At 42.6% G+C, this 14909-nt stretch overlaps 1 protein-coding gene across 1 annotated transcript in view; it reads left to right on the forward strand.

Annotated features, from left to right (window-relative positions):
- Positions 1-14909, forward strand: part of crebbpa (CREB binding protein a) — a 58652-nt gene that overhangs the window by 6510 nt on the left and 37233 nt on the right. Inside the window, exon 2 of the mRNA XM_064961867.1 lies at positions 11336-11937. Within this exon, the coding sequence (XP_064817939.1) occupies positions 11336-11937 (602 nt within the window). The remainder of the gene's footprint in view (positions 1-11335; positions 11938-14909) is intronic.

Consider the following 14909-nt stretch of genomic DNA (forward strand, 5'->3'; position numbering starts at 1 on the left):
ATGAATTTCGTTGCTCATCCATATTTGACATAATGCTTATTTTAATAGGCAAGTCAGTTAAGAGGCAAGTCAGTTAAGAACAAATTCTTATTTTCAATGACGGCCTAGGAACAGTGGGTTAACTGCCTGTTCAGGGGCAGAACGACAGATTTGTACCTTGTCAACTCAGGGATTTGAACTTGCAACCTTTCGGTTACTAGTCCAACACTCTAACCACTAGGCTACCCTGCCGCCTGATACTATGACGAGCATGATATTCTATTCCACTGCTTTAACGAGAGGAGCCCTCCGTCTGCATGCTCCCTGCTCTCCAAATGGCACATTTAGGGCCCACCCGTGTCCCATACTCATGACACACTTAGTAATGGAACCTCCGAGGAGGGGGTGGGTTGTCACACGTATGACAGTGTCTTTTTGCGCCGGCTGAGCCTGGCCCATATTACAGCCTAATTGGCAGTTTAAAATGCCAGTCTGCAGTCACTTCACACGTTTTAAGCAGTTTATATTTAAGCCTCACCGTTTCCTCTCATTATATAGCAGATATTGCAATGTTTGCGTCTCCCACTCACATCGGTCAGTTCTCAACTTGAAAAGAGAGAGGGAGGGATGAATGAAAGACGGACAGCGAAAAGATGGCGTGTTAAAGTGGACATGAATGGCGTAAGAAACCTACGCTAAAGAAAATTTGAACCGCTCTTGCATCGCGTACTATCTGATAACGACACTTGTCTTCCAGGGCTCCTGACTGAACATTTTACGACCCTTTGACTTGTGTTGCAAGTTACATTTTTAATTGGTCGCATTACACGCTCACCTCAGTCCAAACTTCCTATTTTTACAGGCTATTAAAACAATGATGAAACGGTAATGTGCATTATCCTCACAATTCCTGTAGTAAAAGTATCTGCCCTGCCCCTGTTTTGCTGAGGCCTGCTGGCAAGCCACTCACTCTGGCAGGCAGGGCGGCAGGGTAGCCTAGTGGTTAGAGCGTTGGACTAGTAACCGAAAGGTTGCAAGTTCGAATCCCCGAGCTGACAAGGTACAAATCTGTCATTCTGCCCCTGAACAGGCAGTTGACCCACTGTTCCTAGGCAGTCATTGAAAATAAGAATTTGTTCTTAACTGACTTGCCTAGTAAAATAAAGGTAAAATAAACTTTAAAAATGAATACCTCTCCCTGTGCTCTAGGATAAAAAAAATGTGTTCTAATTGTAGGCTGTAACATTTTAAAATGCAATTGTGGGAAAAACACAGCTTTTTAAAGCAATTACTGACCCTTTTGAAGAGGAGATTCTCTGATTTTTGTAGGTGTACTATTTTCCACTCAACAATTAATATGAAATAGCTACTTTAGAACCAAGATATTTGATATGGCTTTGATACAGAGCGTAGAAAATGTATGCCAAATGGAGCTGGGCGATATGGACAAAAATCCATCTCGCAATAAATTGCCTGTTTTTTGCGATAATGATAAATCAGCAGTTTTAACTTTTTTAGGGAGGTGCTACAGCTGGGCAACATGGACAAAACATAAAATTGTGTTTTAAATGTCACTATTTTGCTCGATGACAAAATCGACGATAAACTTTTCATTACTTTACATTAGTGCCATGGTTCTAGACTGTTTTTTTTCCAGTGCCAAGTAAGACAATTGAGATGGTAGCCTATCAACAAGTAAGCTATTTCATCTAACATATCCAAGAAATGCATGATTGATATTTCAATGTGCAACCTGTCAAAATAGGATCCAGAATTATCAGATTTATTTTGGACTTTTCAGAGTTTGCCAACATCTTTGTACATATTGGCCCATATAGGCTATATTTTTCAACACCTGAGGAAGTGGGAATTTTAAAACACAATGTCCCACACAAACTTTCCAGTGCTAGGCCTTCTTGATATCGGTCTATTTACCGCAAATGGCACTCTACAGCCTACTCTGGTTGAGAAGTGGTGCCACGGACTCGATATTAACAGGTGAGGCATGCGTGATATCCTCACAGAAAGCTTTGACTAGAAGTTGCTTTAAAACCTTTTTCCTGCAATAGTATTTTGAGCAATGGTCATTTGCTTGTGCTTCTCAGAATGCATCTCTCCCTCCTCTGTGTCAGTGGGGGGAGGGAGTGGGAGTCAGCAGCAAAACGGAAAAGGCAGATTTTTCATAGCAGGAATCAACACATTGAGTATATTACTGTTGTTCTTAAACCATTTTTTAATTTTTTTTAACCTTTTATTTTACTAGACAAGTCAGTGAAGAACAAATTCTTATTTTCAATGACGGTCTAGGAACAGTGGGTTAACTGCCTGTTCAGGGGCAGAATGACAGATTTGTACCTTGTCAGCTCGGGGATTTGAACTTGCAACCTTTCGGTTACTAGTCCAATGCTCTAACCACTAGGCTACCCTGCCGCTCCATTGGTCAATCTACAGGAATGTTGTGTAGCAAAATCACCGGAAATGACCAACTTAAGCAAAATGCTTCAGTAAGAGGATAGCATTGTCAGTCATTTTTGGTTTATTGTCTCAGTTCTAATAGAAAATACCCCAAATTCTCATCCCAAGCAAATAAGCCTTGTTCATCCATCAAGTTGAAGTCCCCTCTGAATACCTGAAAAGCACTTTTCATTTGGGTGAATGGTTTTGGAGAAGGAAGGGATGGTGCCTGAATAGCCTAGTTTTGCTAGTCTCCAAGTTTTGCCATCTGGTTTAGTTGGGTCATTAGCCCCTTTGTGTTGAAATGGACACTCTTCTTGCTCTATTTCGTGCTCTTGCAATCTACTCCAGCCAGGAAATATAAAGTCAGCACAGATCCCATCGCCAGCTCCCTGCTGCTCAAAGGATGGCAGAGGTGTGTACATGCGTGTGTGTATTTGAGGGGACATAAAGTAGTCTGTGTGTAAGAGGGAGATGCAGGAGGAGTGTGTGTGCTCTGCTCATGCAGGCTGTGAAAATAAGCCATGCTTGACTTGGTGATTGACCGACCGGGACATTGTGTGTGTGAAGGCGCCTGGCTCGGACAGAAAACTGTGCCACTTACTGCTGGCCTCAGCCACTAAGCTTAGCAGAGAATATACATACAGCTGGATGGAGCTAGATACGGAGAGTGAAGAACCTAGAGGGAGAAATAGTGGTGAGAGCAAGTGACTAAGAGCAGAGAACCTTGAGAGCTGAAAGGGAGAAGTGGTGGTGAGAGCAAGTGAAAGAAGGAAGAGCTGAAGGGAGAGAACTGGAAAGACAGTGAGTAGAAAAGGAGGGAGTGATATTGAGGAAGTGGGATAGCCAGGGCTACAGTTGAAGTCGGATGCTTACATACACTTAGGTTGGAGTCATTAAAACTAGTTTTTCAACCACTCCACAAATGTCTTGTTAACAACATATCTTTTTGACAAGTTGTTTAGGACATCTACTTTGTGCATGACACAAGTATCTTTCCAACAAGTGTTTACAGACAGATTATTGCACTTATAATTGACTGTATTACAATTCCAGTGGGTCAGTGCTTTAAAACAGCTTGGAAAATTCAAGAAAATGATGTCATGGCTTTAGAAGCTTCTGATAGGCTAATTGGCATTAATTTGAGTCAATTCAAGGTGTACCTGTGGATGTATTTCAATGCCTACCTTCAAACTCAGTGCCTCTTTGCTTGACATCATGGGAAAATCAAAAGAAATCAGCCAAGACCCCAGAAAATAATTGTAGACCTCCACAAGTCTGGTTCATCCTTGGGAGCAATTTCCAAACACCTGAAGATACCACGTTTATCTGTACAAACAATAGTACACAAGTATAAACACCATGGGACCATGCAGCCGTCATACTGCTCAGGAAGGAGACCCGTTCTATCTCCTAGAGATGAACGTACTTTGGTGGGAAAAGTGGAAATCAACCCCAGAACAGCAAAGGACCCTGTGAAGATGCTGTGCTGGAGGAAAGTATTTATATCCACAGTAAAACAAGTCCTATATCGGCACAACCTGAAAGGCTGCTCAGCAAGGAAGAAGCCACTGCTCCAAAACCGTCATAAAAAAAGCCAAAATGTTTAGTCTAAATATTATCTAGCTGGCAAGCATTTATGATGCCAGTGAAACATGTTTGTCACGCTCTAGGAACGTATTTCCCCCAACGTTAAAATGACAAGGTACAGCTCGTCCCCAAAACACACGTTTTCTGTAGACTTGTGGGAGGAGTGCCGATGACGTCGCCCACTATGCGCTTTCAGGAGCCTGATTTGCATCAACTGAGAAATCTGCACACAGTGCATCCCTGACCACCTCCTGAATTGGTCAGCTAGATCAGACCACAAAGCAACTTTTGTGCGTCTAGACTAGAGGTTGACCGATTTAATCGGAATGGCCAATTTCAAGTTTTCATAACAATCGGTAATCAGTATTTTGTTTGGGCGCCGATTTTATAAAAAACAACTTTTTTATGCCTTTTATTTAATTGGGCAAGTCAGTTAAGAACACATTCTTATTTTCAATGACGGCCGAGGAACGGTGGGTTAACTGCCTTGTTCAGGGGCAGAACGGCAGATTTGTACCTTGTCAGCTCGGGGGATGCAATCTTGTAACCTTACAGTTAACTAGTCCAACACAATAACGACCTGCCTCTCTCTCATTGCACTCCACAAGGAGACTGCCTGTTATGCGAATGCAGTAAGCCAAGGTAAGTTGCTAGCTAGCATTTAAGCTTATCTTATAAAAAACAATCATAATCACTAGTTAACTACACATGGTTGACGATATTACTAGCTATTATCTAGCGTGTCCTGCGTTGCGTATCTGACTGAGCATACAAGTATTTGACTGAGTGGTGGTAGGCAGAAGCAGGCGCGTAAACATTCATTCAAACAGCACTTTCGTGCGTTTTGCCATCAGGTCTTCGTTGTGCGTCAAGCATTGCGCTGGTTATGACGGTTATGACTTCAAGCCTATCAACTCCCGAGATGAGGCTGGTGTAACCGAAGTGAAATTGCTAGCTAGTTAGCGCTCGCTAACTAGAGGGACATTTACATTTAAGTCATTTAGCAGACGCTCTTATCCAGAGCGACTTACAAATTGGTGAATTCACCTTCTGACATCCAGTGGAACAGCCACTTTACAATAGTGCATCTAAATCATTAAGGGGGGGGGGTGAGAAGGATTACTTATCCTATCCTAGGTATTCCTTGAAGAGGTGGGGTTTCAGGTGTCTCCGGAAGGTGGTGATTGGGACGGAAGCTATACTGTTACACTGGCAATACTAAAGTGCCTATAAGAACATCCAATAGTCAAAGGTTAATGAAATACAAATGGTATAGAGGGAAATAGTCCTATAATTCCTATAATAACTACAACCTAAAACTTCTTACCTGGGAATATTGAAGACTCATGTTAAAAGGAACCACAAGCTTTCATATGTTCTCATGTTCTGAGCAAGGAAATGAAACGTTAGCTTTCTTACATAGCACATTTCACTTTTACTTTCTTCTCCAACACTTTGTTCTTGCATTATTTAAAGTAAATTGAACATGTTTCATTATTTACTTGAGGCTAAATTGATTTTTATTTATTTATGTATTATATTAAGTTAAAATAAGTGTTCATTCAGTATTGTTGTAATTATCATTATTACAATTTTTTGTGTGACTTTTCTGGTCCTCCAATAATCTGTATCGGCGTTGAAAAATCATAATCGGTCGACCTCTAGTCTAGACCCGTCTTTTCAATGCGCTCTACGTATTCTGATAAAGTCAAAGTGTGAAGTGTAGACACAACCAAAGTCACAGAATTGCACTTGATCCAGACAGATAAACTAAGCTACTGCTCTGTTCAATATTTGGGCTTCTTTTGAGTTGAGTTAACAATGCAGATTTCTGAAAGCTAACGCAAACCTCGAGGCTACGCTAAGATGGGGGTAAATTCCTAGAAATCAGGAGAAAAGAGAAGGCGCTCTGAAAGGTTTTCTAAGAAACCTGACCAGCAACACTCTTCAGGAAACTCTAGCACTGGTGCAGGATAAACAGTGGTTTCTTCAGGAAGTGTGGTTTTGCTTTAAATCGTCAATGTTTTCTGTTATTTTTTACATGAAAAGGGTCATTTCATCAAAGATGGCAATAAAAAAAAAAAAAAGTTTGATCTGCACAGGCATGGTTGCTATTGGTCAGAGCTTCTCCCGTAACATTCCAAGCAATCTAAACCATTTGGCTTTGAGACTGGGTAAAATCCATAACTGCATTTTATCAACCCTCAAGTACATTTCCACAGCCCTGCAGAAATATAATTAGCAAGTTCTGTTTGGGTTAATTTGTTGTATCCACTGCGTCTCATCCCCTGTCATGTCTTCAATTGTCTCCCTCCACCACAATTCCCAGTCACACTTCCTGACGATGTTACCCAAATACTCTTCCCCCTTCTCCCTTCCCTATGGGGAACCAACATTGAGTGATGCAGTGATTATGTATTTTCACTGGCTGTTTAACTGTGTTTGTCAGGTGGCACCAACACCCTCCTCATTTATCACTCATTTATCACTCTTCTTAAATATCATCATCCCTCCCTCCTGCTTTTTTGCTTCTTCACTGTGTGGTGTGGATCAGCAGTAGACTCACCAAGCAGCGCTAGCGAGTTAATGCGTTGGCTCATTAGCACATTGCGATGGAATCAAGTGTGAGGTGAATGGACTGGGGCTGGGAGATGGAATTGGGAGCGACAGCAGACCTGCCAACTTGCACGCGTTTTGCATACCATGCTTGCATGCAATTTGAGGTCAAAGTGCACTGGTATGAAAAATACACAGAAATAGACTAGTTGGCACATTGTGGTTTTGGACTCAACCGTCTGAAGCTGGAGCTGAGCCAATCAGAGGACTTGGGCGAGGACAAAACTCTTTAGCTCTCTGCTCCGGCCCGCCCCCCGTAGTTGTAGTACTATCAAAGATGGAGGATAAATGAAAATAGTTCATTCAGGCCGTTTACCATTAGTGATGCACCGATATGACGTTTTGGCCGATACCGATATCCAATATTTTCCTTGCCCCAAAAAAAACGATACCGATATTTACAATTTTAGCAGCCTTTTAATCATTCTAGTACAGTTAAATAGTTAACACACATGGACGCAGCGGTCTAAGGCACTGTATCTCCGTGCAAGAGGCGTCACTACAGTCCCTGGTTCGAATCCAGGCTGTATTACATCTGGCCGTGATTGGGAGTCACATAGGGCGGCGCACAATTGGCCCAGCATTGTCTGGGGTAGGCCGTCATTGTAAATAAGAATTTGTTCATAACTGACTTGCCTAGTTAAATAAAGGTTACACACACACACCACACTGACCAAGAAGTTATTTTGTTGGCATTTACGTATGTCCCACATAATCAAAATCTATTTCTTTCACTTACTTGCTGTGCTGTTTCGTTGTTAATTTGTTCAATTTCATTCTCAACCAGGATTTCTATGGAATGCTGTTTGTGTCAAAAAAGATAACACTATTTGACGTGTCAGGTCCTGAATATGACTCCACGTCACATAATAATTTTACACGCTCATACATTTTTTTAATGTAGTTATTACACATTGATTAAACTCACTCATATTTCATATTGTCACAACGATTCATCAATACGTGTGCGATGATAAAGGTAAAGTTGTCTCGCGCACCTACAGTGCTGGTCATTAAAAAAATAAGCTAGCCAGTTCATGGATGCAAACAATGTTTTTCCTCTGTTTCTGTAGCTATAGTTAACTATAGCTAGGTGTCATCTAAAATAACCCTAATTTATAAGACAGTTCTTATTTGCTTAATGGTGGTCGGACCAATCTATGTGCTGCTAGCCACAAGAAGGATTAGCCACAACCGTGTACTTTGCGGTTAGCCTTCAAAATACAAGTATGTCATTGATAGTGATGCAAATGAATACAAATAGTATAATTATGTCATAATGGAATAGATAATGCTAAACGAGGTTGGAATGTTATATATAATCAACAAAATACAATTTTGTTAATTTGACAATCTGAAATCGCAGTGGATTTATTATACTTCAGAATTACATTGGGGGCATACTTATTTCACTGTACAGTCTTACCTATGGTTTGTGGATCAATGAAATTGGGGTATCAGGTCTACTCAGTGACACCCAGAGAACATAAGCGTTGTAGTTCTTATTGTGGGACTCTGAAACAACTGTGAATTTAGCCACATTTATTGTCAACCTATGTGTACTGAACACTATTCCCGAGGAAAAACAATACTGCGTGGATGTTTTGGACTCTACAAGTGGCTATCTAGCTAATACTTACTCACAAGGATTAATTGCTAAGAATAATAAAAAATGCAGTTTCCACTGATAACTCTGAGGAAGTAGTTGGGAGAAAATGTCTTGGGTATTGAGTAGACTGATACCCCGTTTCTGGTGCAGTCCATGAGGAGGAGATTCACTGCAGTACATAATTCAGCTTGTGGCCACACCAGATACTAACTGTTAATTTTGATTTTGTACCCCCCCCCCCTGTCCAGGGACACATTCAATTTGTTAGTCACATGTCTGTGGAACTTGTTCAGTTTGTCTGTTGTTGAATCTTGTTATGTTCATGCAAATATGTGCACATGCTAAGTTTGCTGAGAAAAACACAGTTGACAGTGATTTGACTGTCTTTTTTTTGACATGCAAAGACCCAAATTTCCATAGTAGTATTTATTTATGTATTTTTGCTGAGTTTAGGTATGCACGTCATACCATGCTTTGACATCAGTTTTGCACATTGCCGTTAAACAAGACATTGGGCTGATACCGATGTTGGCATTTTTAGCTAATATCATGTCTGTGGAACTTGAGTTTTCCTTATGTTATATATTCACTATGTCGTTTCTTTTTTTTGCATCCCTATTTACCATTGCGTTAAAAAATTGTCAGTTCCTGTCTATTTACCATTGCGAAAAATTGTCAGTTCCTGTCTACTTAAGGGGATGGCTCTCACATAGACACCAATGCGATAGCAGCTGGGTCTGATCTGCTCAGTTCTTTGACTTCAATTGAACCAGAGACAACCCTGCGCTGGTTTTTCATCTTCCTCCCGAGCTGGATGGCAGCTCTCCACTTCATCCATTGATACCGCTGTTGTGTGAGGGGGGGAAAAGGGTAGGGAAAATGGAGAACGAACTGTTTGCTATTTTACCCAAAATTGTTTGTCAACCACTTTCGTAGTTAGCTACAGTGTTTAGACAACTAGGCAAGAATATTTTCTTTCCCGGACATGCTGTGATCTCAACAGTTGTATGCACGAGTGCATGTTCACGAAAGGAAACGTGTGGTGTTGCGGTAGTTGAGTTTTTCACGCTGCGTGGATGGAAACAGACGTGGCAGAGAGCTGTTCTGCGAATACCGGTCCGTCCTTGACAAAGTTACAGTATACTGTTAAACTTCTTCAGGAGTTGGTTCCTGTACAGGAACCAAATGAGCGGAAACTTTCATTAAAATTCACATGCAGGGTACTCAATTCAAGCCACACTCGTTGTGAATATAGCCAACATGTCAGATTTGTAAAATGCTTTTCGGCGAAAGCATGAGAAGCTATTATCTGATAGCATGCAGCCCCCAGAAACACACAAAGGGGACGTAAGCAAAGAAATTAGCGTAGCCGGCGCTACCCAAAACGCAGAAATAAAATATAAAACATTCATTACCTTTGACGAGATTCTTTGTTGGCACTCCTATATGTCCCATAAACATCACAATTGCTTCTTTTTTCGATTAAATCGGTCCATATATACCCAAAATGTCCATTTATGAACACCGTGAAATCCATGGAAAAATGCACGTTTCCCAACGCAACGTAATTTTTAAAAAATTCATAAAGTTGCCTATAAACTTTGACAAAACACTTCAACCTACTTCTGTAATCCAAGTTTAGGTATTAGTAAACGTTAATAAACGATCAAATTGATCACGGAGCGATCTGTATTCAATAACTAGAAGTTTAGAAAACGAAGTGCAATTTCTAGTCGACATCTTTTTTTGAGTGCACATCTGAAGACCGGATGTGGTAATCAGTGATCAGACCAAGAATAAATGGGCCTGGAAATCACAACACCGGTGACATCGTGTGGAATCTGTAGGAATTGCAAGCACTGTTCCATCATTTATGACAAGCCTTAGACAATACGAACACTGGCGGATGGATTTTTTCTTCTTCGATTTAGTGACCAGGTTTTCTTGCGATTTTGACAACGGAACTCATTCTGTTATAGTCAAAGACACCATTGAACCAGTTCTAGAAACTTCAGAGTGTTTTCTATGCACACATACTAATCCTATGCATATACTATATTCCTGGCATGAGAAGCAGGACGTTGAAATGTTGCACGATTTTTAACAGAATGTTGAAAAAAGTGGCTCGATCTCAAACAAGTTATTAAAAGACTAGTGGACCTATGTTAATGAATCAGTTGATGATCTGTTCTCTTGATGTAGCTGTGTGTCAACCATAGTGGTGTGATACTAGATGTCATAATAGTCAGTTCACCAATAACCAGGCATGTTGAATGAACGGTAGCCTAGTAATCAGACCTAACTTGATGGACTAAGTCAGGGATGTAGATGTGAAACTAACTCATATAGGACTAAATAGCATACAGTAAGCTACTACATTGCTTCCAGTGATTTAATCATTTAGAATTTTCTCCCCAAACAAAATGAAGCTACTTTACTTTTCACTAGACTATGCACATAAAAGCACCTACATAATTATTAATTAGAATAATCATTACCCCTAAATTGAACCTAGAAAAATGTCATTGAGACCACCTCAATTTAATTTGGATCGAACACAGTACTTCTGTGTTTGATATAATGTAAGACTCTTAGTTTCAGGAAATGGCAGTTACAGGTTTTTCAAACATGCTAAATGCTCCAACTTCCTAAGGGGAAGTTGACTGACATGCGCTGAACCTATACCCTACCCAACCTTAGGCCTACATCAGCACCACCTTGTCAGAAAATCCTGGTGAGAGCCCTGACAGTGCATTTAAATGTATTTCTAGTTAGCTCCTGAAGTGCAGCCAATTACCAGGTACCCTTAAGTCTATAGCCTACCATTCCTTCTGCGACAGTCTTCTGTCACATTATTAGACAAAAAAAACAGCAGTGTGGTGTCGCGGGGCCCGGGGGTGCCGCCACTGCTCTGAAGTTGTTTTCATAAAAATGATTTAAGATTGGCAGGTCTGCGATAGGCTGGTTTAAACTGTACTTCAATGGCACTTACACAAACAGGAATATTTGCCCATGAATTTTCATGATTGTTATCAATCCATATTATTAACCTGTTTTTCTCTCTCCCTCTCTCTTCCTCTTATACAGTGGATCTAGGCTCCTTATCATGGGACGACCTGGAGAACGACCTGCCAGACGAGCTGATCCCCAACGGAGGCTCTGGCCTGGGGGGTATGACGGGGGGCGGAATGCCCTCCAATGGGGGTAACGTCAACCCTGGGGGTCCTGGACCTCTGGGCTCCAAGGTCCCGGACGCAGTGTCCAAGCACAAGCAGCTGTCAGAACTCCTCCGGGTGGGTAGTGCCTCTGGTCTCATCGGGGGTGCTGGAGGAGGAACTCAGCCCGGTGGCATTGGGGGTCAGTTGGGTGCAGCACACGGGAAGAGCTCCTTGGGTCAAGGGTCGCCGAAAGCGGGGACCGGACAGAACTTCAACCAGTCTCTTGGGGGCCATGCCGGGATATTAGGTCAGGGTGGGCAGCACCAGCCGGGCCAGGTGATAAACGGAGGCCTGGGGCTGGGTCCTGGAGGTGGACGAGGCCGGGGGCAGTACCAGGCCATGCAGGCGGCACCAGGAGGAGGAGTGGGCAGCTCGCTGGCAGAAACCCTCACACAGCAGGGTGGGCCACAGGTGGGCGCTGCCACCTTGAACGTTGCCGCCGCCGCCCAGCAGGCGGGCAACATGAACAAGGTGGGTCACAGGGCTGAGCGACTCAGACACACACACAAACTACACTCTTAGTCATAGAGAGGCATGTATGAAATGTCTGTCTGTGACAGAAAGACAGGTCTTAAATGTGCCAAATGGTCAGAGAGCAGCGATATCTCTTTATAGCTCTGCTTTGTGTGTCTTGAATCATCATTTGTACAGGATCATCCATGAATTCTCAGCTTTGGTGATAGTTACTGTGGCACTGTGTAGAACAGATCCATCCTGATTGGGTGATAGCTCTCTGATACTGCTGGGTACAAAATCGGAAACTAATAAATGCCCTCCGCATGGGCCAAACCATTAAGAAAGAATCATGTCACATATGTTGCGGTCATGTTGGGAACTCGGAAATACAACCCTTTTACTGGGAAAAATGCATGTGAATGTCTCACCAACTCGTAATGCCCAGACGGCATCCCTATCCGCGTCCTCAGAGCATGTGCTGACCAGCTGGCTGGTGTGTTTACGGACACATTCAATCTCTCCCTGCCCCAGTCTTCTGTCCCCACATGCTTCAAGATGGACAACATTGTTCCTGTACCCAAGAAGACAATAGTCATTTAGTTCAGTTACCATTGCCCCGTAGCACTCACTTCTCTCATCATGTAGTGCTTTGAGAGACTAGTCAAGGATCATATCACCTCCACCGTACCTGTCACCCTAGACCCACTTCATTTTGCCTACCGCCTCAATAGGTCCACAGACGATGTAATCGCCATCACACTACACACTGCCCTATCCCATCTGGACAAGAGGAATATTTATGTAAGAATGCTGTTCATTGACTACAGCTCAGCATTCAACACCATAGTACCCTCCAAGCTCATCATTAAGCTTGAGGCCCTGGACTTCCTGACGGGCTGCACCCAGATGGTGAAGGTAGGAGACATCTCCACTTCGCTGATACTCAACACTGGGGCCCCACAAGGTTGCATGCTCAGCCCCCTCATGTACTCCCTGTTCACTCATGACATGCGTGGCCATGCACGCCTCCATCTCAATCATCAAGTTTGCAGACGACACAACAGTAGTAGGCTTGATTACCAAATACAACGAGACTCGGGAGTGTGGTGTCAGGATAACAGCCTCTCATTCAACGTCAACAAAACAAAGGATGTGATCGTGGACTTCAGGAAACCTCAGAGGGCGCACCTCTCTATCCACATTGATGGGACAGCAGTGGAGAAGGTGGGAAGTTTGAAGTTCCTTGGCGTACACATCGCAGACAAACTGAAATGGTCCACCCACACAGTGTGGTGAAGGTGCAACAGTGCCACTTCAACCTCAGGAGGCCAAAGAAATTTTACCTAAAGCCCTTACAAACTTTTACAGATGCACAATTGAGAGCATCCTGTCAGGCTGTATCACCGCCTGATATGGCAACTGCACCACCCACAACCGCAGGGCACTCCAGAGGGTGGTGCGGTCTGCCCAACGTATCACCGGGGGCAAACTTCCTGCCCTCCAGGGCACCTACAGCACCCCATGTCACATGAAGGCCAAAAAGATCATCAAGGACATCAACCACCCGAGCCACTGCCTGTTCACTGCATCAAACAAGGCATTTTTTTTCTCTCTCATTTTGTCTGTCATAGTTGAAGTGTACCTGTGATGAAAATTACAGGCCTCATCTTTTTAAGTGGGAGAACTTGCACAATTGGTGGCTGACTAAATACTTCCTTGCCCCACTGTATATCTCACTGGTCACCCCCAAAGCCAATTCTTCTTTTGCCGCCTCTCCTTCCAGTTCTCTGCTGCCACTGACTGGAACGAACTGCAAAAATCACTGAAGCTGGAGATTCCCATCTCCCTCACTAGCTTTAAGCACCAGCTGTCAGAGCAGCTCACACATCACTCCACCTGTACATAGCTCATCTGTAAATAGCTCATCCAATCTACCTCATCCCCATACTGTATTTATTTATCTTGCTCATTTGCACCCCAGTTTCTTGGCAATTTCTCGCATGGAATAGCCTTCATTTTTCAGAACAAGGATAGACTGACGAGTTTCTGGCCATTTTGAGCCTGTAATCCAACCCACAAATGCTGATACTCCAGATACTCAACCTTTCTAAAGAAGGCCAGTTTTATTGCTTCTTTAATCAGAACAACAGTTTTCAGCTGTTCTAACATAATTGCAAACTGGTTTTCTAATGATCAATTAGCCTTTTTAAAATTATCGTAACACAATGTGCCATTGGAACACAGGAGTAATGGTTGCTGATAATGGGCCTCTGTACGCCTATGTAGATATTCCATAAAACATCTGCCGTTTCCAGCTACAATAGTCATTTACAACATTAACAATGTCTACACTGTATTTCTTATCAATTTGACAATATTTTAATGGACAAAAACAAAAGACATTTCTAAGTGACAAACTTTTGAGCAGTGTATATATTCATTACTTTACTTAGATTTGTGTGTATTTGGTAACTGTTGTGGAATTGTTAGATATTGCTGCACTGTTGGAACTAGAAGCACAAGCATTTTGCTACACTTACAAATGGTTAGCAGATGTTATTGCATGTGACCAATAACATTTTTATTTGATTAATTACGACTAGGAAACTCTGGTATGAACTCTGGGCCCTGATCTTTCCCACCTGCTTAACTCTGACGCCACGCACCACTGAAAATGGCAACAAAAATTGTTCCTTCCGAGCTCAAAGCACGTGAACTCTCCAAGTAGACATGTCGTTCCTCCGATCACTCCGACATGACGTGAACGTGGCATTAGCCATAGCCTGGTCCCAGATATGTTGGTCTTGTCTTGCCCCTTTCTATGGTCCCTAAACAGATCTGGAACCAGGAACCACTTAGTCAGCCTCCCCTGTGCCTAGTACAGCTCTACTACACCAATGTCTGATGCTGCCTCTGTGTCAAACACCAAGCCAGTGCTTAAGTTTTTACTGGGCTTAATTCACTGGCTTCATTGCCCAATGAATTAA

This window comes from Oncorhynchus masou, chromosome 5 (genome assembly GCF_036934945.1).
Source record: "Oncorhynchus masou masou isolate Uvic2021 chromosome 5, UVic_Omas_1.1, whole genome shotgun sequence".
NCBI classification, from domain to species: domain Eukaryota; kingdom Metazoa; phylum Chordata; class Actinopteri; order Salmoniformes; family Salmonidae; genus Oncorhynchus; species Oncorhynchus masou.